At 37.7% G+C, this 26,463-nt stretch overlaps 1 protein-coding gene across 6 annotated transcripts in view; it reads left to right on the top strand.

Annotated features, from left to right (window-relative positions):
- Positions 1 to 11,608: 11,608 nt before the first annotated feature.
- CENPC (centromere protein C) overlaps positions 11,609 to 26,463 on the top strand; it is a 68,904-nt gene continuing 54,049 nt past the window's right edge. For 5 of the 6 annotated variants that reach the window (XM_063107921.1, XM_063107925.1, XM_063107922.1 and 2 more), the window contains exons 1-5: positions 11,609 to 11,819; positions 15,457 to 15,503; positions 17,987 to 18,057; positions 18,782 to 18,876; positions 25,103 to 25,202. In XM_063107921.1, the coding sequence (XP_062963991.1) occupies positions 11,802 to 11,819; positions 15,457 to 15,503; positions 17,987 to 18,057; positions 18,782 to 18,876; positions 25,103 to 25,202 (331 nt within the window). In that variant the 5' untranslated portion in view covers positions 11,609 to 11,801. The remainder of the gene's footprint in view (positions 11,820 to 15,456; positions 15,504 to 17,986; positions 18,058 to 18,781; positions 18,877 to 25,102; positions 25,203 to 26,463) is intronic. The other variant, XM_063107923.1, reaches the window with a different exon arrangement.

The following is a 26,463-nucleotide window of genomic DNA, read 5'->3' as shown; positions in this document are numbered from 1 at the left end:
GAATGTGTAGGTGAGAAAATGTAGTATAAAAAGTGGTTGGGCCCCAATGTTCATCGCAGCACTCTTTACAATAGCCAAGAGTTGGAACCAGCCCAAATGCCCATCATCAGATGAGTGGATACGGAAAATGTGGTACATCTACACAATGGAATACTACTCAGCTATAAAAACGAATGAAATACTGCCATTTGCAACAACATGGATGGACCTTGAGAGAATTATATTAAGTGAAACAAGTCAGGCACAGAAAGAGAAATACCACATGTTCTCACTTATTGGAGGGAGCTAAAAATTAATATATAAATTCACACACACACATACACACATACACACACAAACCGGGGGGCGGGGAGGAAGAAGATATAACAACCACAATTATTTGAAGTTGATACAACAAACAAACAGAAAGGACATTGTTGGGGGGGAGGGGGGGAGGGGGGAGGGAGGGAGGTTTTGGTGATGGGGAGCATTAATCAGCTACAATGTATATCGACAAAATAAAATTAAAAAAAAAAAAAAAAAAAAGTGGTTGGGCATTGGGAGAGAAACCAATTTTGCTGCTAACCAGCTCTGAGACCTTGAATGAACCCCTTAACTTCTCTGGGATCACAGCTTCCTCACCTATAAAATGAGGGGATGAACTAATTAACTTCTTGTCTGAGGAGTTGCAATAGGCTTCAAAGTAGTCTCCTAGTTGCCATTTCTTTTCTTCTCTGATTCCTTTAAAATGCAACCTAATCAAGACACTACCCTGCTTAAAACACTTTAATGGATTCTTATGGCTTTTGAGATTCCTGCTTTTATTTTTTCACTGAACACTAAATAAATATTTATTGGGTACCAACAAGGTGCTCAAACATGGTACACAAAGTCCTTCATAGCAGGGCCCTTTAAAACTTTAAATCCTCAAAATACCCTCTGCTCTAGTGATTCTGTTTACTCCCAGTTGTCTCAATACCCTATGGTCTTTCCTATCTTCTCATATTTTTCAATCATTGCATTCTGTGCCTCGGTGCCCTTCCTTCCCTTTGTTTATATGACAATGTCCTACTCATTCTTTAAGACCCAGATTGAATCTATCTTTGTGAAGATTTCCTGATTTTATGAAGCCTTCCTCATTCCTAAGGGAAAAGTTTATCACTTTCATTCTGCATTCTCATAGGACTTTGCACATTTCTTTATTACAATACATTTATTTGTCCCATTGTATTTTAGTTATTGGTATACATTTTGTATTAACAGAAAACTGAGTTTTTTGAAGGGAGGAATTATGTTGGAGTAGAGATTATAGATTGCAATAGCATTTATTTAATGAATATCTGCTTCCAGCTCAAAAATCTGATTTTAATTAGGAGAGTTGTTAGCTTTCATTTTGACAGGTGTTTTCTTTTTTCTGATATATGTGACCACTGGTTGACTTATGATTGTTTTTTGCCATTTAGAACAATTGTTACTTTCAAATATTGAAAATACATAACAGCCCGACTATTACAGCCATCAGTAGCATCTGTGTCACAGCAGTTTGTTATAAATCAGGTTATATGGCAAATATAACTTGACAGCTTTGGAAGAAGGATAAGATTAACTCGTATAAAACCAAAATATCAGTGCTCTTTTGAGTCATCGATGTTATAATACCATTCGAGTCATTGGATGTACAGTTTTATAATAGTTAAGGCTCCATATAAATGGAGCCTCCTTCATTTAAGATCCTTCAGTGCTTCTTTAGGGAATAAGGTGGATTGGCGCTTAACATCCATCCATTTCAACCCCTTCTGATGTGCCATTCTTTATTGCAGAGGCTGAAAAGCTGAAAACTACATTTCCCAGACTTCTTTGCAGCTGGGACTGGGAAGCATTCAACATGATTGGCATGACAAAAGAGAAGCAGAATTCATTCTTATGCTGCCTTTGGTTTTTCTAACCAAAGAAAAGGCAAGCATGTTCTGTAGGCATCTGATTTTTCATGTTATCAGAATTCCCAATGTCTGATCACTAGTTTTATAGGTATTGATAGTCAAGCCATGGGACACCAGTTTTGCTGATCCATGTCATATTAGGTATGGTGTGGTTCTGGAGTTAGAAGCAGTAAGAAGGCTTGCTGCTCATTGGAGGATTCTCATTTGTCGTGGCTCCCGTAATGTGGCAGTTTTGTAATTGTGGTGGCTTTCTGATTTCACAGTGTCAACATTGTCTTGGAGACATCAACATTAGCACAGCTTTCCAATTTTTCAGTTTACTTCCTGACTTTAGAAACAGCAGCTGCCTCTTGGTGGCTTAGCTCTGCAGTGTGTTTTTGGGAATCATTCATGAGACCCAAAATACAGTACAATGTTTCTTCTTTCCTTCCAATAATTCCGTAAGCTATTAAATGCCCATAGTAAATCTCCTTTTGCCCAAACTAGCTATCACAAATTCTGTTCTATGTAACTGACCTCTAATCAATACAATTCCTCATTGTCTATAGAATAAGTAAAAGTTATCCTCACATCAAAGATGCTCCATAATCTAGTTCCATTTTGCTGACATAATCACTTTTCAGTATCAGACAAATTTTCTCTTTCCCATGTCTTTGCTTACAGTTTATCCTCCTATTTCCTCCACCTTTTAAAAATCTTTTAGGTACTACCTGCATGCTACAGTTTTGGCATTTTACCCTTTATGAGTTTTTATAGATACTTGAATTTACAAATATCTTATATATCATGCCCTGTATGTACTTAGTTTAAAATAATCCAAGCTTAGCAAGCACTATGATAATTCACCAAAATATGCTTACTCTGTCTTAAGTTATAGCTGAGAAGGCAAGCATTGTTCACACTACTCTTGAGAACTTTTTTTACAAAGAACTAAAACACTTTAATTCTCAGTGTTTCTAATACTTTGTTATAATGTACTAAATAAATGTTAGTTTTACTATTTTTTTCATTTCCCTATACATTTATAACTGACATTAGTTAGTTAATGTTTTGACAAAACTTATTAAAGGTCATGAAACAATTGGAATTTTCCCCATTGATTATTAAAATTGCTTTACATGGTTTCAGCTTAGATGGTCATTTTTACCGTCCTGCACTACTTTGCAAAACAATCACTGCCTGAAATTTAGAAGTCTTCTTCTACATTATCTGCCACTTTTCACTCAAGGTGATTTAAATCTTTGCAAGGCCAAAATTATAATGCAGAACTATATCATTTAGCTTTTGAAAATCTGTGTGTTTTTGTTGGGGAAAAATAGGAAAATGGTCAGGGACCCTCAGATATTCAGAATCTTGCCAAGCATTTGCTGTAAATATCCTCAGGTGTTCCTTGTTACTACTTAATGTAGATTGCATATGGGCAGCTAGGTGTCCAGGGTTGTGGACTTAAGTATAAAAGACTAGCAGCTCTGATCCACAGTGCTTCTCAGAACTCTCAGAGAAGCCACTAGGACAGTTGCTCCTAGATCTAAATAAAACCCATTCATTTTTCTATACCTACGGCTCCCAGAACCTTTTTTTTCTATTACCTAGGTCACAGTGCAGAGGGTTTCTAACCCAATCTGTGTAAAGCCCTAGCTTTACAGTTGGCATAGTCAGCAGGATATTTGAGCAGGTACAGGAGCCAAAAGCCCCTTGGTGAGGGAGGAAATGTGGCTACTCCTGAAAATGTTGTGCCCTCTGGCCACTTTCCTGTTCACCGGGATCTGGTTGCTGCTTACTATACAAGTCAGCATAGACCAGGCACTCCCTGAAGCAGTGTGGTCTCGGAGAGCCCCTTGGGAGGGGGAGAAAATGTGGCTTTCCTTGAGTATATGGTGCCCGGTGGCCACTTTTCTGCTGACCGGAGCCTGGCTACTGCTCACTATGATACAAACTGATCGAGGTTTAAAGAAGAAAGCAGAGCTGTTGGAAGCATGGATAATCTGTCTGGAAGATGACGTGCTGCAACTGGGCACCCCTGCCTCTTACACCTGGAAGAACGACAAATCCAGTGGTGAGTTGGAGGAGACTTTGTGTCTCCAGGCATGACCTGTTGTGCACCAGAAACTGAAACATGAGCAGCCTATAGGACCAGGTGGACAACTGGAGGCTGATCCACAGGTGACTGAATTCACTACCTATGTCCCATTTACCCAGGTTGAATTAGTTGATTTAGGGAGACAGTTCCAGCAGAAACATGGGGAGACACTGACTGCTTGGCTGCTGCGGTTATGGGACCTATGGGTGGATAGTGTGGTGTGCTCTGGTGAGGAGATGGAAAAATTGGCCTCTATCACCATACACCCAACCTTGAGGCAGCGGCTACAAAATAGCTGCAGATATACACAAAGGTCAGGTAATTACTCCTTAATGGAATGGGTGAGTACAGCTGCCCAAACTGTGTGGGCAAATGCTGGAGAACTGTCCAAGACTGTGAGTAAATGGCAAACATATACTGACTTGGTTCAAATAATTCGGGAGTTGGGGATGAGGCAGTCCCTGTTTAATGTGAACACTCATGGCCCATACAATGAAAATTTTATAGGCTGCATGAGAGACATAGTGCTGCAAAATGCCCCATCAATGTCCTTTGGGTCACTGATGGCCATACTGGCCCCATACATTAGTCATCCTATACATGAGGTAACAACCATGATAGCCAGCCTGGGTGAGGCAGAGGAGAAGAGACAAGCAAAAGAGGTCCAGAAGGTGGCTAAGACCAAACCCCTAAGAAATGATCAGGATTTTATCCCTAGGGGACCAGGCAAGACTAGCCATAAGCAGACGTGACTTGACTTGCTTGCAGCAGGGGTTGATAGCAAGAAAATTGACCAGCAGCCAAATGCAGTCTTGTTTGCCTTGTGGCAGCAATTATACCCTGAACATCCAGAAACAGGTAGCTAAGTGCGCTCGGTGGACTTAAAGGATTTTTTGATTGCTTCTGAGGATGTGGATGAAATGTTCCAGTTTGATTAGGGAGCAGGTCAAAGGACTCATCTTTTGAGGGCAGGTGAGGACCAGAGACCTCACGTTGAATTGGCAATACATTGGTCAAGGACTACCATGCAGCGTGTTTTGGCATTGGTAGATACAGGCACAGAACATAGCCTGATATATGGCAATCCAGATAAGTTTCCAGGGGCCACAGTTCATATAGATGGCTATGGAGGACATACTATTGAAGTCAAAGCTGTGTCACTACCATTAAGCATAGGATGATTGCCCCCTCATGTGTATACTGTATATATATCCCCAGTAGCTGAGTACATCTTGGGTATAAACATACTTTATGGCTTGCACCTGCAAACAACAGTTGGAGAGTTTTGGCTACGAATATGGACAATAAAGCCTGTGTTACTGGGATATGCTAAACATGACCCATAGGTGTTACCCCAGCCAAGATGTGTGGTTAATATAATGCAGTATTGCCTACCGGGAGGACATGCAGAGATAGGAGTCACTATATTGGAGTTAGAAAAAGATGGCATTATTAGTCCAGTTCATAGCCCATTTAATGCTCCTGTATTGCCCGTGAAAAAACCTGATGATACCTGGAGAATGACTGTAGACTATCGAGAACTAAACAAAGTAGTACCTCCTTTGCATGCAGCCGTGCCTTCAGTTCACGGCTTGATGGATCAGTTGATGACTCAGCTGGGAACTTATCATTATGTATTGGACCTTGAAAATGCTTTCTTCTCTATTCCAATCTTGGCCGATAGCCAAGATTAGTTTGCCTTCACCTGGGAAGGGAGGCAGTGGACCTTTCAAGTATTGCCCCAAGGTTATCTGCATAGCCCAACCATCTGTCATGGTTTAGTGGCTGGGGACCTAGCCAAGTGGACAAAGCCCAGCATGATTACGATGTTTCACTACATTGGTGATGTGTTGTTAACCTCTGATTCTCTTACAGATTTAACCCAGACAGCTCCAATGCTGCTAAGCCATTTGGAACAATGTGGGTGGGCCATGAACACAGCCAAAGTACAAGGACCTGAGCTGTCAGTCAAATTCTTAGGATCGGTCTGGTCAGGTAAGACCAGGGTCATCCCAAGAAGCTATTGTAGACAAGATACAGGCATATCCTCGACCCACAACTGTAGCTCAGCTACAGACATATTTGGGACTTCTGGGGTATTGGAGAGCTTTTGTAACCCATATGGCTCAAATGACATGCCAACTGTATGCATTAACAAAGAAAGGAGCCCCATGGGATTGGACTGAGGAAGTAGAACAGGCTTACCAAGCTACAAAAAGGGCAATACAGCAAGTACAGGCTTTACAGTGGCTGATCCCACTAAACCTTTTGAATTAGATGTAAATATCACCCAAGAGGGGTTAGGATGGGGTTTGTGGCAGAAACGAGACTGATTCCGAACACCTGTACGATTCTGGTCTCAGCTCTGAAAGGGTGTTGAAGTACACTATTTTCTAATAGGAAAACAGCTAGCAGCTGTATATTCTGCCTTGATGGCCACTGAATCTATCACAGGAACTGCCAAAGTCCTAGTAAGGACAACAGATCCCATACTAGGTTGGCTGCGCACATGGGCAATGAACCCTAACACAGGTGTAGCTCAGACTCCCACTCTGTCTAAATGGTGAGCATATATAGAACAAAGAAGCACTGTGTCAATGAGTCCTCTGTCCAAAGAGTTGCAAGCTGTGCTAGGCCCAGTAGAGGTTGTGGAGGAAAATTTGACACAACCCTTAGCCATAGAGGTGGAGGCTACACCTTTCCATGAGGGACAGGGACTTATCACAGAACAAGCTTGGTATACAGATGGGTCTAGCACGGGACTCTCAGCATCATGGACAGCTGTTGCTGTCCAGCCCTTAACAGGTACCATGTGGTATGAAAATGGCACAGGGAAAAGCAGTCAATGGGCAGAATTGAGAGCTGTTTGAATGGTAATAAAAAAATGAGCCTGGGCCATTAACCATCTGTACTGACAGCAGGGCTGTGTACAAAGGTTTAACCCTTTGGATTTCTACTTGGAAATATCAACAGTGGATGGTAGGCCACCAACCCCTGTGGGGACAAGCCGTGTGGCAAGAGTTATGGGAATTGGGGCATGAGAAAGAAGTGACACTTTTTTATGTCAGAGGACATTTCCCCCTAGCCAGTCCAGGAAATGATGAAGCTGATGCCTTGGGTAAGGTAGCTGGCTGGAGAGAGCCCCAGCTACTGATGTAGCCCAATGGTTACATCAACGAATGCAGCATGCTGGTAGCAAAACCATGTGGATGGTGGCTCAAAGACGCAACTTGCCTATAAAGTGGAAAGATGTAGTGAATGCCTGTCATGCTTTGTCCAGTATGTGCTCAAGAGAGTCCACACCCCCCACCGGTACCCCATATAGATGGGCAAATAACTGGAGGAAGGGTGCCTCGACTTGATGGCAAGTGGACTTTGTCGGGCCACTGCCAAGGTCAGAGAATTTCAAATACATGTTCACTGCTGTTGATACAGCTACAGGTCTTCTGTTTGTATGGCCTTGTAAGGCCCCACAGTAAACGCTGTGAAGGCATTGAATTGACTTATGGCCATGTATGGCCGACCTATAGTCATAGAGAGTGACAATGGAACCCACTTTACTGGACATGAGGTTCAGAAGTGGGCTTCCCATTTGTCTTTTCAGTGTAAGTTACATATGCTGTATCATCCCTAGGGATGATTGAGCGATACAATGGTCTTTTAAAAAAGGGGCTAAGGCTATCTGCCAACCCTCATCCCTGAAGGGGTGGACACGGTGGTTATGGCCGACAGTCAGGATTCTAAATGAGAGACCCCTCAAGGGTGGGCCCTCTCCAGTGAAAGCTCTGTTGCATAGGGCTGCAGCACCTATACAGCAGCAAGTCACTATTAGAGATGAGCTTTTGAAGCCAGGATATGGCAAGAATGGAAATATTCTCTTACCAGCTCCAACCTGTTTATAACAGGAACAGATAATACAGTGGGAATGGCCTTGGAAAATAGAAGCTCCCCATATACGCTGGGTAGGCCTAATAGGGCCTTGGGGGAAAGGATTAGAAGACTTGCAAATTTCACCTTGGGTGACAAGTATTTGTCCTCCTCGAGTAAAGGTAACATGGCCTGGAACAGATAAATGCTCTATTCCAAAGGGCACATTTGTAGTATTATCATTATGGCCAATCATGAGTTCCCCTATACTGTTACATATAGAACCTACAGATCCAACAGTACTAGCAGATAATGTATGGCATCATAAACCAGGTAAGATACCTATTCCTGCAACCATCCTTTCCCAGGATGGCAAACTGGCATGTATCTTATCAGAGGGGCGAGAACTCCCCCTATTGGTACCAATAACTCTTCTGTCTTTTCGCCCATAGTGTTCTGGCTGTGGGCACCAGAGTCAGCTGGATACAGACATACGTTCATGTGACCAATGTTTTGGCTTATTGAATATACACTGAACTTCATAACAATGATGGCTACTAACTGGACATGTGCGGCTAGTAATTGAAAGAACAAAACTACAGGAAAAGCCTTAAGGAATATTGGACAGACGATAGGTTGTCTGAATGTAAGGGTCATTTATCCTTGCTAAGGGAACATCACAGAAGATTCTGAACACATACATTGTACGGCGAGGGACCCTGAAGGGGTGGATTGTTGGGAAAAATAGAAAAATGGTCAGGGACCCTCAGATATTCAGAATCTTGCCGAGCATTTGCTGTAAATATCCTCAGGTGTTCCTTGTTACTACTTAATGTAAGTTGTGTATGGGCACCTAGGTGTCCAGGGTTGTGGATTTAGGTATAAAAGACTAACAGCTCTGATCCACAGTGCTTCTCAGAACTCTCAGAGAAGCCACTAGGACAGTTGCTCCTAGATCTAAATAAAACCCATTCATTTTTCTATACCTATAGCTCCCAGAACCTTTTTTTTTTCTATTATCTAGCTCACAGAGCTGCGTGTGGAGGGTTTGTAACCCAATCTGTGCAACAGACTTGAGGGGGTCTGTAAGCCCTGGCTTTAGTTTTCAATGGCAAAATTTCCTTGTTGACTACAAGTAAACTATAGGACACAGAAAGGAGACCTACAGAATAGTGTTGTTTGTTGTGTTCTTGGGTTAAGAGAAACAACGTGTACATAACAGAATATAATTGCAACTAAGAATCAAATGGTTGACCCAAAAGTAATTTAGGAAATGTAAAGTTCAGTTAATTTACACAGCACTTTACCTTGCCAACATTAACAATTCATTGCATAGTAAAACTGGGTTTTTGGTGAACACTGCTGCCACCTACCTGCACATTGTAAGCATACTTTATTAACTTTGGTAATTACCGTCTGGTAGAGCATTTCTATGTGAGGATAGTTTTGTCAGAAAAGGCTACTTAACTGAGGGACCAACATTTTATAGTAAATAGTAAAAAAAATAAAATAAAATACAAATTTATATTAGAAAATAAACACCAAAATTATAAAAGTAAGTTTATTTTACCTTGGCGAATTTTAAGTTATAATTCCAACTATGCTATAATTTTTAGAATAAATTTATTTTTGGTGTATAATTTTCTGACAAAGTTATATGATAGTGGTTTGCTAATATTTTCATTTTTGATTTTTACAGAATATTATTTGCCAAAATTTTTTTTTTTTTTTTTTTTTTAAGATGACCGGTAAGGGGATCTCAACCCTTGGCTTGGTGTTGTCAGCACCACGCTCAGCCAGTGAGCAAACCGGCCATCCCTATATAGGATCCGAACCCGTGGCCTTGGTGTTATCAGCACCGCACTCTACCGAGTGAGCCACGGGCCGGCCTTTGCCAAAATTTCTAAGAACTTCAGTGGTTTTATTAATGTCACTTTCCCCCATCATTTTACTATGAAACATTTCAGAGAGAGAAGCTGAAAGATTAGCATTAGCAAATACCTATACACATACCATCTGGGTTCAATAATTGTTTACATTTTGCCATACTTTAATTATCTCAATCTGTCCTTTTTTTTTTTTTTTTTTCTTTTTGGCAGTTGGCGGGTACAGGGATTGAATCCCGGACCTTCGTGTTATAAGCACCATGCTTTAACCAATTGAATTAACTAGCCAGCCCTGCATTTCTAATTTCTCAAAATAACTGTGGGAGTTAATGATTCCCATGCAAGCAGGATGACATAATTTTATGCGTGGGAATTTACATTCATGATTGTGTTTGCTAAAATTTCTCACTGAGAGGCAAACAGTGTAGGAATTAAAAGCTGGGTTCTGGAGTCAGAATTCTTAGGTTAATACCCAGCCTTGCTATTTAGTGGTGGTGTCATCTTGGGCAAGTTACTTAAGTTTCTGTGTTCCAATGGCCTTGTCTATAAAATAGGGATATTAATTGTACTCTCACAGGGATGTTCTAAATGCTTCAAATGCATGTGAATGAAGCATTTACAGAATTTCACAAATAGTATGCACTCTATACGTTAGTTTTTATTATTAATTATCTATTCCAAATACGACAACACCAAATTGTAATGTAGACTGATGGCAACACCGTTAAACATAGTAAAGAAATCTCCATAATGATACCAATAGCTTTGTTATTGAATTCTTACTATGTTCCATGCATTTTGCTTAGATCTTAACAGGAATTATATAATTCCAACATATCAACAATTTTGCATTATTCCCATTTTACAGATAAGGGACATGAGGAACAGACAATTTAATTAACTTCCCATGATGGCAGAATTAGTGTAGAGTGCAATTGGGTCTGTCTGATTTCAGGGTCAGTCTTTCCTTTCTACCAAAAATAAAATTAAAAACTTGCTTTAAAGGGTGACAGTATTTTTTAAAGCACTACAAGTTAAAAAAATTATTAGCACAATTCTTGATTTAAAAATTTATTTAATAAGTAATCTATTTTCTGATTAAAATCTTCTTGTAATTTTTGATTGAATCATAAAAATGGGATATGGCTTCATAAAATCTTACACTGGTCAGGTAGGAAGAGGTCCCCAGAGCATTTAATTTAGACTTCCATTATATCATTAAGGAAATACCCAGAATGGTGCCACAATTTTACCCTAGATGATAATGACTGAGCAGGTTTCAAGACTCTTGGTGTAGAATTCTCTTCAGGACATAGAACTTAAATGATATATATTTACATAGGTCATTTTGTTGGCAGTTCTTTATAAAATATATCACCCACGTACATGAAAAAAGAATATAAGACATCATCATTATCATTATTATTATAATATTATTATTTTTCAGAGATGATGTATATGTGGTTGACGAATCAGCACAGGGAAATCTTTTTCTTCGCAACGTCTTCTGCAATTCTTCCTTCCAGCTATTTCTTACTCCATTACAGAACTGTTGAAAAGTTTTACTCTGGGTTGAAGGGGCAAAGGAGGTTCTCAAAACCGTGTCTTTCAAATTAAAGCCCAGCTCCACGTACGTCACTAGCGTAGGGCTTAGGAAGGGAACGAGAGAGCGCAAGGCCGCGAAAGGGAGGGCGAGCGGGACACAGGCAGCAAGAGGCTGAGTCCTGAAGCCGCGAGGGGGCGGGCCCAATAACGGCTCGCTCCCTGTTGCGTTGCGTGTCCCGTTCTGCGCATGTGCCGTTCATTTCAAACCTCGGTGCGAGCCGGGAGCCAGTGTTTGTTGAGGGAGGAGCCAATGGGCGGGGAGCGTCGGATGCGCTCGCCCATGGGCTCACAGCTTTTGGCGCCCGTCGCGTCTCGCCTCAGGGTCCTTCCTGGGCCTCCGCTTTACGGCTAGACCTGTGGTCCTGTCCGTGCTCGGCCTCCTCCAGCTGTGGCCCCTGTGGGTTTTCTCCTCGGACTTCTGCGCGAGCGGAGTGGGGTCCGAACATGGCTGCGTCGGGTCTGGTAAGTGCAGGCCCCAGCCCCTCCTGGCGAGCAGAAAATTGGTCTGAGGCAGGGGGAAGGATACGTTGCTCGTTTGTCTCTCGGGATTTCACTGGGAAAGCCGCATGAAGTTTTGAAACCAGGTGGGATCGTGTGCCGATAGCCAGAGTTAATTTACTTTTATTATTTCCTCAAGATTTCATGTCGTGAAATCTTGAGGAAATAATAACGCGGTCTGTTACTCCGTCTTTCTCTTCAGAGAATCTTGTGGTTTCTACTTTGTATTCTAGCTCCGCTTCCTAGTCCTCTGAATCATTTTCTGCCCATAATAGAAATATGGAAACGCCTTAAAAGTGTGACTTTGCTTTCAGACTTCGCATTCAGACTTGCTGGTCTGGAGAAACAAGATTCTTGATTACGTAACAAGTTTGTCTCGAAATAATCTGATGTTCTCATTTATCTTTTGTGAGAATGTTGAGCCTTGTAAGCAGTTTTTGAAACTGTTTATGGGGCTTCTGTTTTTGACAGTCTTTTGAAAGGCAGCTGTTAGTTAAAAGGTGCAAGCCGGGAATGACTTAACGGGATCTGTAACTCAGTTTTTGTTTCCATGTTTCTGTACTTCCTCGGTATTCACTATTTTATATAGTATTTCAGTATACAGTACTTCGCTTATGGTTTATTTATTATAAAACCCGTATCATCGCTTATTCTAAACTCATATTTTCTAACTTGCTTGCCATATGTGATACGTATATGCGCACACGTATGTGTTCTTTCCTTTGTCCATTGAGAGGGCTTGAAAGCAGACAACAGTATACCTGAAGCAATGAGTACACATACCACCTCGTTCCTGTTTCTAAAGTCTGTTCTCCACTAAAAGGAACTAGGTATTTCTTTAAAAATGGTGAGTTTCAGGTCTGGGGCAGAGAAAATACAAGATGAGCCTAGAACGAATAGTATGTTTTTGTTCGTTCAATTATTTCAAATACACACAATTTTATCCCATTGGGCTGAGTAAAAATGAGCTTTAATACACATTTGGTATTGATAATATTTTCATTTTTAAGAGTATGCTATTCATTTTATTACTACCTGTGATATTGTGAAATATATATTTCATCCATTTCCCATTTCCTGACATACAACTCCTAAAATTCTTGGAATCTCCAAAGTGATGTGCCTTTTTGCAATCTCATGAGTTGACCAGATAGCTTCAGAATTGGAGCTGGTCACAGGAAGGGCCAAGGCATGATTAGAGGGTTGGGACTTTTCAGCAATCTCTGGAGAGGGGAGAAGATAGACTCAAAGTTAATTTGATGGATAATGGCCAGTGATTTAATCATTCATGCCTATGTAATGAAGCTTCCATAAAAACCCAAAAGTACCGGGTTTGGGGAGTTTCCGGATAGCTGGAGGTTCTTGGAGGGTGGTGTGCCCAGAGAGGGCCTGGAAACTTTGCACCCCCTCTTACATAACTTGCCCTATGCATCTCTTTTGTCTGGTGTTCATCGGTATCCTTTGTGATATCCTCTATAATAAATCAGTGAACGTAAGTACAGTAAATGTTTCCCTGAGTTCTGTGAACTGCTCTGGCAAGTTAATTTAACCTGAGGAGGGGGTTGTGGGAACACCAATTTATAGCCAGTCAATCAGCAATAAAGGTAAAACAAACTGAAGCTTGCAACTGGCCTCTGAACTTGGGGGGGGGGGCAGTCTTGTGGGACTGAGCCCTCAATCTGTTGGATCCGAGGCTGTCTCCAGCTAGATAGTGTCAGAATTGAGGACACCCAGCTGGTGTCCACTGCAGAACTGACTGCTTGATGTGTGGGAAAACGCCCTACAAATCTAGTGTCAGAAGCCTGTTGTAAAAGTGTAGTGTAAGAAATTTTGTTTTTCCCTTTGTATTGCCAGATTACCCAATCTTAAACTAGAAAATTTACCTTTATAGCTTTTACAATTACAAGATAGGACCCAAAGTATCCCAGATATGCTCTCAACCTCCAATATCAGCATGTCTGCATTTTATTTTTCATGTTGTTACCATTGATTGGGGCTGCTTCTTTGTTGGGGTACCTATTTTCTCTTTCTGAAGCATTCTAGGATCCTTTTATCCTCAATTTTTCTAAAATTTCACTGTTATGTTCTTAGGTATGGATCTCTTCAATTCATTATTCTGTTAATTATTCATTCTTCATGGCTTAAAGATTTGAGAAATTACTGTATTTTCTTAGACTATACCTTTTTTCTTTTTCTTTGTTTTGTCTGGAATAACTGTTGGTCAGAAGATGTACCTTCTTATTTTTTGATCTTTTTTTAAAATCTTATTCTTTCTCCCATTTTCTCTTCATATTTTGCTCTTTTTTTTAAAAAGAAATAATCTCAGCTTTTTCTTAATTATTTCAATTTTAGGCAATCTTGTTTTCAGTTAAGTTTTTTTTTTTTTTTCTTTTTTCTTTTGGCTTTCTGTTTAGTGTTTATAGTATACCACTTTGTTTTATGAATCCAGTATTTCAGATATCTCTTGAAGGTATTGATTGGAGTTTTCTTGTTTTCTTCTTTCCTATTCTTGGTATTAGTTTCTTCTTGGGACTTTTTCTTTTTCATTTAAAAGTTTATGTCTTAGGGCCGGCCCGTGGCTCACTTGGAAGAGTGCGATGCTGATAACGCGAAGGCCACGGGTTCAGATCCCGTATAGGGATGGCCTGTTTGCTCACTGGCTCACCGTGGTGCTGACAACACCAAGTCAAGGGTTAAGATCCCCTTACCGGTCATCTGTAAAAAAAAAAAAAAAAAAAATGTTTATGTCTTGATTTTTCTCTTCTGTATTAGAGACTTAATGTCTGGTGATCCACAGATGCTGGTCATTTTTGAAACTGAGACTATAGAATACTGTTTGGGAACAGTATTTCTGTGTTTATGAAGATATGGGGAATATGGGTCTACTTTTCTTTATATGGGTTTTCCTTTAACTGCCCTGTTTTTATTCCCTTGTGTCACCTCTTGTCTCCTTCAGATCTGGAGTTTTCTAGTTCCGCATATTTATGGCTTTCTTCTGGGCAGATCAGCTTCCCTCCTCATTGAGGACAGTATCCTCTGAGCTTACTTTAGGTTGATACTGCTTTTATTCTGTTTTATCAGTTATCACTCTTTCATCTATTTTCCATCTTCCAGAAATTTGTTAAATTTATTTGTTCACATGTGGTCCTCTTTAATTCTTTTTAAATTGTCGTTTTATACCACTTTAGTTCTTTATTATTATTTTAGTGGGATTTCTCTTCAGGGAAGGGATATAAGTAGATATTTTTAGTCAACCAACTTGAATTATTAGAAGCCCAGATAGGATTTTGATGATGGAAAATGTATGGAGGGAGGTGGAGGAAGGGGAAGGATACAATGGAATAAGTCCTAGAGGAGGGGGATAGGAGGTAGTATAAGCAAAGGTTTGGAAACAGTAGAGAGCAAGTTCTCTTTCACTTGATCTAGAAAAATTCCTCTTTATAGCGTTGTATTAGACAGTAAGCAGACACTTGCTGAATGAATAAGTGAAGAACTGCAACTTTCTGGCATGCCCATATCAGGGTGAAATTCTTTTAAGATAAGCTGTATTTGAATATATTTTAAACAAAGAAACCAAACTGGTGATTTACTTTTCTTTCAGGATCATCTCAAAAATGACTACAGAAGAAGATTTTGCCGACCTTCCAGGTGATGTATATACTTAAGATTTTAGTATGATTTTTATTCCTGTCGTTAGCAAGTGGATTTTTAAATTAAGAAAGGAAAAACTGTTACCTCTGACTAAAGTAATGATTAGGTATAGTCATCTTAATTATTTTATACTAACAGAGAAATGCTAATGCAAGCAATGCAGTGATGTAGTAGCAGCAAGAGAAGAAATTCACCTCATAAAATGCTTAACCAGGAAGAGTCAGTCTCAGTTCTGTCTAAATGACAGCCATGGGAAAAGAACTCTGTAGAATGGATTGAATGGTAAAATTAGAAAGATGTAGCTTATTCAGTGGGGCAAAAAGAAAAATAATGCAGATTGTCATGTATTTATTTGCTGGGTGCTTATTTGGGTTGCTTTGGTCCTTCTTTTAGTTGTAAAATCGGTAAAATTTTCTAGTTAAATACAGTCATGTGTTGCTTAACTTTGGAGATACCTTCTGAGAAATGCATTGTTAGGTGATTTTGTCATTGTGCAGACATCATAGAGTGTACTTACACAAACCTAGTTGGTATAGCCTACTACACACCTAGGCTATATGGTATAACCTATTGCTCCTAGGTTAAAACCTGTGCAGTATGTTACTGTACTGAATAGTGTAGGCAGTTGTAACACAATGTTAAGTTTTTGTGTATCCAAACATAGAAAAAGGGCTGGTCAGTGGCTCACTTGGGAGAGTGTGGTGCTAATAACACCAAGGCCACGGGTTCAAATTCCTATATAGGGATGGCCGGTTAGCTCACTTGGGAGAGCATGGTGCTGACAACACCAAGTCAAGGGTTAAGATCCCCTGACCGGTCATCTTTTAAAAATAAAATAAATAAATAAAATAAACATAGAAAAGGTACAGTATAATTAGGGTATTAAATCTTATGGGACCACTGTTGTATATATACAGTCTGTTGACTGAACTCTGTCATTAATCGAAATGTCATACAGTGCATGACTGTGTTGAATGACATGCTTTTTAAAGTGGAGACATTATTATCAGTTACCAAACGTTTATTGAGCCTTGATTTTACGAGGCTCAGTGGGGTGTAGAAATATGTTCTTTTGCCTACAAGAATCTTGCGTAATTATTGGGAAGAAGAATGAGAATGTTGTGGATCAGGGGTCAGTAAACTACAGCCCATAGACTGGCTAAATGTTTTGTAACAGGTTTTGTTTCAATTTTATTGGAACATAGCTATGCCCATTTGTTTACGTATTGTCTGTGGTTGCTTTCAAGCTAGAATGGCAGTGTTGAGTAGCTGTGGCAGAGACTATGGTTTCCAAGCCTAAAATATTTGTCCTTTGGCCCTTTAAGCATGAGGCTGCCAACCCCAGTAGAGGTGCATATCAAAATTTTATACTGATTCAAATTCAGATGTCCTTCAACAGGTAAATGGTTAAACACTGTGGTACTTAACACTAAAAATAGGAATGAACTATTGATATATACAACAACTTAGATGAATCTCTAGGGAATTATGCTGAGTGAAAAAAGCTAATGCAAAAGGTTACATTATATGATTTCATTTACATATAATTTTTTTCAAATGACAGAATTTTAGAAATGGAGAACAGATTAGTGGTTGTCAGGGGTTATGAATGGGGAGTTGGGAGGAGGCAGGAAGGAGGCGAGAGGGAGGTGGATATGGTTATAAAAGGGCAATAGAGAGATCTTTGTGGTGATGGAACTGTTGAGTATCTTGACTCAGGTGGTAATATCTGAACCTATAGATGTGATACATTGTGTAGAACTAAGCACATAAACACATAAAGAAATGAGTACATGTAGAACTGGAGAAACCTGAATATGATTAGATTGTATGAATATCGGTATTCTGGTTGTGATATTATGCTGTAGTTCTGTAAAATGTTACCTAGTTTTGGGGGAACTGGGTAAAATAAACAAGGAATCACTATTATTTTTTACAACTGCCTTTGAATCTACACTATCAATATAATTCTTAATTAAAAAATTTATACTGATTCATAAGCTGCTGTTAAAATTAATGATACTGCATCGAGTGCATTTGAGAACTTATAGGGAGGAGTATGTTATTTAGAGGTAGTAGGACTTGTGACTTTAGAGTCTTCATTAAGGAAGCATTTCAAGAACAATTAGATCCATTCAAAGAGATTTATGTTCATCTTGAGATAGTAGCAGTAGTCTAAAACAGCTTAGACATGGCCATCCAACTAAGGAATGTAATTGTTAATATAATGACATAGTTCACATACTTCACTGGGAACTCTTGGACCATCAAGTACTTGTTTTATCTTCAAATAGTAAAGGTGATATTTTCCTATTAAGCCTATTAAGTAAATTAATATTTTATATAAATTAATATTTTATGTAAGATTTACATAAAATTAATATTTTATATAGTGAAATATAGAATTTTCAAATAGATATTTGTAACATAAATAACAGATTCCTTTAGGAATTAATGCATTTTCTCTTCTTTCTTATTAGGGCACCTGACATTAATACAGAGCAGGGCCAGAACATACTGGAAATCTTACAGGACTGTTTTGAAGAAAAAAGTAAGGCTTCATTTCTAGATGGACTTTGATGGTTAGGATGGATGAAAACATAACTTTGTCATATCAATTAATACCAAATATAGCAAATATGCCCTAGCATTTAAATATATGTAAAATATTTTCCACAGGATTTTGAGTACATATGCAATCATTCATGTACCTTTTGTTATACTTAGGATAGTACTGACAAAAAATGACAATAATTTGATAATAATTTGTCATCCCTTTGGTTCACACTAGATTCCTGTAATCTAGAAGTCCTTATCATACAAGAGAAAGTATTTCATATAATGGAAATACATGTACGGAATTCTTGGGATTACTAGAGAGTTTGAGATAACCTTTGGTGATTTGTATCCCTTTGTAAGGAAGTGGTGAATCGTGGCAAAAACTTTTTAAAATGCTGATCAGCATCAGAAGATAATGGAATAAGAACATGCCAACCAAAGAAATAAGGGCAGTTGATTGGGAAGGATCTTTTTTTATAAAAGCTCTGAAAGAGTAGCTGGCACATAGTCATTGAGGAATCTTGTGTGCCTTTCTCAATTCCTGATGCCTTTCAGGAGCATTTGAATATTGAATTCGTGTCTGTACTTCATTTAAGCTAACTGTGTTTCAAGAATCAACAGACAGTACTTTGCGTGTCATATGTAGCTACCTTTAATTGTAACCACTAGTTATTACTCTGTATTTCATTTTTTAAAATTTCATACTTTTCTCTTAGGTCTTGGCAATGATTTTAGCACAAATCCTACAAAATCAGTGCTTTATTTAACACCCAAAATAAAAGACATTTGTATTAAGTCACCAAACAACGAGGTAAGTCAAAAAGGAGAGCTGGTGTAGGTTTAATGTTTTAATGAACAAAGCTATACACATTATACTTATGTACATTTTAGTTAAATTTGTAAGTCTTATTCTTGAAAGGGTATCCTGGATTCTCATTGACTTTTTATAGAATTTAGAGGTATTTTGTGAAAATTTTGATTTGACGTTTTCTGTGTTCGAAATTAGGGGCCTTGGAATTAGAATTATCAAATTATAACAATCATTTTTTACTTCTCCTAAAATAATATTTAATTAGGTTGTTTTTTTAAGTTAGTATTATGTTTTTTACATTCTATGATGTTGTGAAGCAGTTGGGGGAAGAGGGGAAAGGGGAAGGAAATAGGGTGGAAGAAGGAAAGGGGAGAGGCAGGGTTGAGGCCTGTGGCACCCCTCTTATTCCCACAGGGGAGACCCGGGTGCTTCCAGTGGTGGCTTGGTCGTTCCAGGCTGGGTGCAGATGTCAGGGGAGTATGGCTAAAGCCCTAGCCCCCGACCGTCCCAGTTTGGGAGCCCAGGGCACTTCTTGTGGCAGCTTTGGAAAGTGGGCAGCTACTGAAGTTCCTGATTAGATTGATAAATTTGGTTATTTTCTGAAAAACTGAAGGTACTTCATTGCTATACAATGAAATCAACCGTTTGTTGATTATGTATCTTAAGAGGATAGGTTTACTTAACTATACAAAATAGTAGACTTTCCAGTAGAGTTTTTGAAGATGATGATCCAAGGCAAATTATTCAAAAACAATACTATTTAGAAAAATCTTAGTGCTAGAAATAGCGTTCACTAGAAACTTGTAAGCAAGTAATCAACATATTAAATATACATATAGCCTTTTGGTTCCAAAGAATGAAGATAGAGCCATTTCTTTCAGAATTGAGAGGCCTTCTATAATGTGAAAAATTACATTGATTTTTGAAAGTTAAATTAACCTTAAATTTCCTGGGATAAATTTGACTTGGTTATAAAGTGTTAATCGTTTTGATTTTGTTTGCTAATATTTAAGATGTTTGCATCTATGTTCAGGAATGATACTGTCTTTTTTTCTTAAAATGTTCTTGTAGGTAGGGCTTTGGTATCAAGGTTATGCTAGGGGTTCCTCTTCTAGGTAGGATGTAACAGCATATAGGCTAACACTCCTTCTGTAATAGCTAGTTAAAAAAAGCATAAAATGCAAACAAATAGTATCTTTAAAGATATGAGGAGCTGTAAAAACAACAAGGACTAGCAGCTTATAGACTATGGCTAATTTTCTTTACTTCTGAGGCAAAATCCGTCTGTACTCACAGTGCCTCCTAACTTATAGAGGTTTTCCGCTCTGGCTGGTAGGTATAGGCATTATTCTAGGTCCTATGTGACTGAGAGCATTATTTCTCCTCAGGCTTTGGGTGTTTTTTTTTTTCCCTGGCCTTGCATGCTTTTCTCACGCATGCTCTGATCAACAGTTAATTGAATGCTAGAGGGAGATCTTCATATCTCTGGAGTTCTTTTTCTGTGTGGCTATCTCCTCTCCAGTAAATTCTTTACCCTGCAAATTCTAACCACTTCAACCTTCCCAGATTCTCAGCCTCACCTCCCTCCTCAACTCAGGGTTTTCCCTCCTTGCACCATAGCCTGGAAACTCTCCAAGCCTTAAGCTGAGGCAATCACAGGGTTCACTTCATTTGTTTTCAGTCTCTCAAGGATCATTTCCCTTTGTGGTTTTATGTTAAATTTCTTGAGAGTCTTGTATATTTTGTCTGGTTTGTAAATCGTTTCTGGCAGGAGGGTAAATATGGTCTTTGTTACTCCATCTTGTTCTAAAGCGGAGGTCAATCCCATTGACTTCTAAACGACTTATAGGCCAAAGAAGAAAGCACAATAGGAACAGAAAATATTTTGAACTGAATGATAAAAATATCACAAATATGTATAATCAGTTACGTTTCAGTAAAAAAAATGTGACATCAAAACTTACGAGATTTAGCTAAAATAGTGTTTAAAGGGTATGTATGAAGAAATAAGAAATGTTGAATATCAAGGTTCTGCTCTGTTTATGCTGGCCTTGTAAAACAAATTGTTCAGTGTTTCCTTTTTTCTGTTTTCCTGAAGTGTTTTTGCAGTATTTTAATGTTTTAATGAATTTTTACAACCACTATGTAGATGAAGATATAACGCCTGAAGGATTAAGATTCTACTTAATAGTTATGGTAGACAATTTAGGTTTTCTGTTTCTTTGGGACAGCTCTACTAAATTTTCTTTTTCTAAGGATTTGTTCATTTCATTTAAATTTTCAAATTTATTTGGATAAAGTTGTAATATCCTTCTACAATCTTGTTAATGTCTTTAGGATCTATAGTGATCTTTTTTTCATTCTTTTATATAAGATGTCTTTTTTCATTCCTTACATTGGTTATTTATGCTTTATCTTTTTCCTTGATTAGTCAGGGTTTATCAGTTTTGATCTTTCAGAAAAACCAAGTTTTGCTTTGTTGATCTTCTCATATATGTTTTTAGTTTTGTTATTTTTCTTTTATTTCATTCTTTCTATGTTTTGTTTTGTTTTTTTTTTGTTTTTTGGATGGTTAATTTTTCCTCTAACTCTTCAGGTGGATGCTTACAAATAGCAGATATTTTATATGTGTTAGGGTTTTTCCAAATAGGGCCTTTCCATGCAGCAACCTTGGCCAAGACCTTCCACATGAGAAATAGAATTTGTTTACTTGATTTGAAAATGAATTGGGTTAATCAGATCTAAGATTGTATGTATTGTATAGGTTTTTCTTTTTGAGAGCTTGAGATTCCTAGGTCTAGTTATTATTTCATACTTGTATGTTTTGGGGTAAAACAAGACATGCCTCCTTAGGTTTAAACTGAGAGACAAACTAGCTTCATAAAATATATCAGTTTTTCTTTTCTGTTTTTTGGGAAAACTTGATTAAGAAAGAATGATCTGTTCCTTCAAATTTAGATCATTTGTAAAACATATGGTTGGACTGTTCTAGTGGAGATTTTTGTGATTATCACTTTAAGGTATTTAATGATTATCTGTTAAATTCTTTCTATTTTTTTTGCCAGTTTTGGCATTTTATATATTTCTTGAAACATTTATTTCCTTTGTTCTCAAATTTGTGTATAGTTAACTTTCTTTTATGATCCTTCCAATATCTGTAGTTATTTCTCTCTTTTTATTCAACATATTGCTCATTTACATCTTTCTTGAAAAAAATGTGTCTTGTCAGAGGTCTTTCTCTTCTTATTAGTGTTTTCAAAAAACTAGCAGCCTATGCTGGTTCACTATTTTATTCTCTTTCCTATCTTTTTACACATTTTTTTCTCTTTCATTTGTTGGGAGAATGATTTTTAATATCAAAGGCATTGTGTACATAGAACTTCAAATAATTCCACAAGATACATTATCGAAAACAGTAGACCCCATTCGTTCCTCCCCCAGGTTCCAACTTCTCAACTCTTAGCATTTTTTCCAGGTATTTTGGTCCCATGTTTCTAAATAATGTTTATATTACTATTTCTTGATTTTTTTTTTTGTCTTAGATATTATTTCACTGGCTTTCTACTATGGAAGTTTAGGCTCCTACTTCCCACCACAACACATACACTTCTATTCCTTAGTATAACACATTATAATTTTTGGTAAAATCAGTGTTTAGTGTTTATGTTATTAAGACTGTCTAAACAGTCACAGCTATGTAGAATACTAATGGTTAAATTTTCTGTATGTATAGCTCTTAGTTTTCTCTTAATTTGATTGTCTTGGTTTATTCATTTGTTGACTTTCTGTGCACCTATGACTAATTCATCACCAGTTTCTGTGACAGAAGTATAAATGTCTTCCTAGTATAAGTAGACACATCAAGTAATTTATTATTTTCCATTTTTTTTCATTTGAGATATCGCTCCTAGCTAGATCTCTGAACCGTTTTCTTTTTACTCTTATCTGCCCTTAGGCCTGTCACATAGGTGTTGCCATGTGATCTCCCCTTATCCTAGGGAGTCCCTTTGTTTTTCTCCTGAATTGCAGCTTATATTCTTGGATCCCAAATCTTCCTTTTTCTTGGCCTCTTCTTTTTTTTTTTTTTGGTGGGGCTCATCCTTTAGTAGCTTTCTGAGAATTTAAGACCTTAAATGTTTGAAAATACCAGGATTTTACCCTCATGTGGGTAATTTGGGTGGGTATGGAATTATAGGCTGGAAGTTATTTTCCCCTAGACTTTTTAAGGTGTTACTTTATTTTCTTTTAGCTTCTTCTATTGAGAATACCATTCTGATTCTTTGTGAATGACTTTTTTTTTTTTTTTTTTTAAAGATGACCAGTAAGGGGATCTTAACCGTTGGCTTGGTGTTGTCAGCACCACGTTCTCCCAAGTGAGCTAACCAGCCATCCCTATATAGGGATCTGAACCTGTGGCCTTGGTGTTATCAACACCACACTCTCCCAAGTGAGCCACGGGCCGGCCCTGTGAATGACTATTTTTCTTCGCGAGCTTTTAGGATCTTGTCATCTGTCTACCGTGAACTGAAATTTCACTATACTCCCTGATGTTAGGTTCTTCTAACCCTTTTCATTATGGTTTCTTCTTTCAGATTTTGTTTCCTAGAAGTACTTTTTAAATTTACTTTGCTCATTGCCTTTTACATTAGAGCCTTTTGTCAAATGCCAGTAATCCTTACCTGTCTCCTATTTAAGAGTGGGACCCTAAAATGCATTGGAAACTCTGTATGCATAGTAAGATTTGTAGATTGGAGGATTTCACTGTTGTGTAATCTGGGCCATTTCATTGTCGATGTCCAGGTGTTAATATCTGTAGATTTTTTTCTCTTGGCCTGGTAAGTTTTTCTGACAAAGAAATCTCTCCTGCTTGAGGGTCTGATTCTAACTGAAAGTGTTCTCAACCAGGTGGGGTAAAGGGGAAGGTGTTTGAATGCTTCCACTTTATATCTCTGTTTAGTGTATTACCCTTACTTTCAACTGTGTCTCATGCTTCTAAATTCACAGTCTCTCTGATTCTGTAACTCAAGAGAGTAAACATCTACTATTCTGATAGAGTCGGGAGGGTAAGGACTCTTTGGTCTCACTACTTTCTATATATTCTTTTAACAACCTTTCTGTTTGCAGGCCTCACCTTTACCCCATCTTTTAGAGGTGCCTTGTTCCTCTAATTACTGATCTTTATGAGTTTCTCCATGAACATGAATCTGTCTCCTCCTGGGCTTTCTTTATTGGTAGCATGTCTCTGTTCTCTCTGGGCTGATTAGTTGCTACTAGTCTGTTTTCCAACTTTAAAAAGTTTGTTGACATCTCTCATCTACTCCGTTCTCATTGTGGGTTCATCTACTCCATTCATCCTACTGGGTTCATAACGTTTTTAAAAATCCTTGATGACATTTTAAGTGAATGGAGCAGAGATTAAGTGAATGGCTTTCTTTCTTTATGGGATTGAGTTCCATAGTGTATCCACTGAACAGCAGTACAGTGGTTTCATTATTTATTTATTCCCCTATTGGGTTTTGGTTGTTTCCATGCATTCGTTATCACAGTGAGGCGGTGAACATCTTTGTTCATGTCTCCGTATGTGCATACTATAAACTGAATGACTCTAGAATATGCACTTCTGCAATGAGGTTATTGAATGTTAATTTTATGGCTTGAATTATTTCAAATTTACAAAAAAATATAATACATGTAAGATATTAAAAATAATATAAATGAAAACTCATGAACTCATCATTTAGTGATGTTGGCCCTTTAAATGATGGGGCCTGCTATGTTAATTCTTTCCTACGGAGAGTGAATCTCAAAATACTATATTTTACATGTCTTTGTATATGTTTTGAACTTTACATAAATGGGATTATTATGTACTTCTGCAACTTGGTTTGTTTTGGTTAATGTAATCATTTATTCATGTTACTGTAGTTTATTTATTCATTGTTGTACCTAATATTATATGACTGTACCATAATTTATTCAGTCTCTTGTCAGTGTTGTTTTTTGCTATTCAGAACAGCATTATTTTTGTGGTAGGTTATATGAAATTTCAACTTTATTAGATAATGTCAAATTGTTTTCTAAAGTAGTTACCTCAGTGTATAACTCTGTGAGCTGGTTTGTTGTTTAAAATACTTGTTTTTTTTTTTCAGTCTTGAAAATAAATGTGTTTAATCAGAATTGGTGATTTAATAAAGTAGATCTAATGTTGTATTTCTTCTACGCTCAGTGCCAGAAATCGCATCCAAAGTCAGTTACAGTTTCTTCAAGGAAGGAAGAAACCTCTCTGCAGTTCATTGTAGAACCAAGTGAAACTGCCAGCAGATCAGGTTAGTGGCATTCCCCTGGATGTTATTTGCCTAGATATTTTTAAAAAGTTAGAAATACCAAAGGTGGCACAAGCTTTGGATTGAGTGACAAGGTCAGGGTCAGCCTAGACAGACTTATGAAATGGATGAATTTGTTTTTGATTCCCTCAAAAGTCCACAGTCAGTGCTCTTTTTTCTTTTCTCATTTTGTTCCATTTCCTTTAGTCAGTTATATGTGCTGCTACTTTTTAAAGTTTTCTTTATTTTTATTTTTCAAATTAGAAGAGTACCGCTCCATTTGAGGTAACAGAGTCAAAAGATTTATTTATTTATTTTTAATTAAAAAAAATTTTTAAAAGATGACTGGTAAGGAGATCTTAACCCTTGACTTGGTATTGTCAGCACCACGCTCTCCTAAGTGAGCCACGGGCCAGCCCGGAAGATTAAAAGAAAAAACTTAATTATTTCTCCCATCATCCTGCTGAGTAACTTTTAAATCTTTCCATGTCTTTATTGGTGCTCATACATGAGGAAGTATGTAAGCATGTGTGTGGGTATGTGTCTATGTCTATATATACATTCAGAGGAGGCTATTATACTTTTCTTTCACACCAACAATGTAAAAGAGTATGTGCCTTTTACCCGATAGACAATTTCAGTTCTAATTTTTTGCTAGTTTAATTGGTATTATGTGACTTCATTATTGCATTGGTGTCCATGTCCATGAGTGCCGCTGACTTTGAGCATGTTTTTGTTAGTTTTTTGGTTATTTGCACATGCTTTTATCTGACAATATGAATATCTGTTATTGTCTATTCTATTCATATTCTTTATCTCTTTTTTTTCCTTTGTAAGAGATCTTTGACTTGAATATCTGTAACCATTAATCTGTAATTGTGTGACTTATTTTTCCAATGATCTCTTGACCATTACAGTTGTTGATGGTATCTTTAACTATATGATAGGTAAAATTTTTTATATTAATTACTAAATGTGTGACTTTTCTTCTATAGCTTTAAGTTTTCTGTTCCAGTTAAAAGGTCTGTCTTACCCTAATGGTATATGACGTACAGATTTTTCCTCTTAATATTTTTTTTATTTTTAATTTTTAAAAAAACTTTATTTTTAAAAAGATTGAAACATAATTGATTATATATTTGTGATGTACAGTGTTGAATATAAGTACTTTTCTACAATATGTGATGATCAAATCAGGAAAATTTTTATATTCATTATTATAAAACGTAATCATTCTTTGTGACCCTTAACCAATTTTTTGTTA

The sequence above is a fragment of the Cynocephalus volans genome, chromosome 9 (assembly GCF_027409185.1).
Source record: "Cynocephalus volans isolate mCynVol1 chromosome 9, mCynVol1.pri, whole genome shotgun sequence".
In the NCBI taxonomy this organism is placed as follows: domain Eukaryota; kingdom Metazoa; phylum Chordata; class Mammalia; order Dermoptera; family Cynocephalidae; genus Cynocephalus; species Cynocephalus volans.
This window is presented reverse-complemented; position numbering and strand designations above follow the sequence as displayed.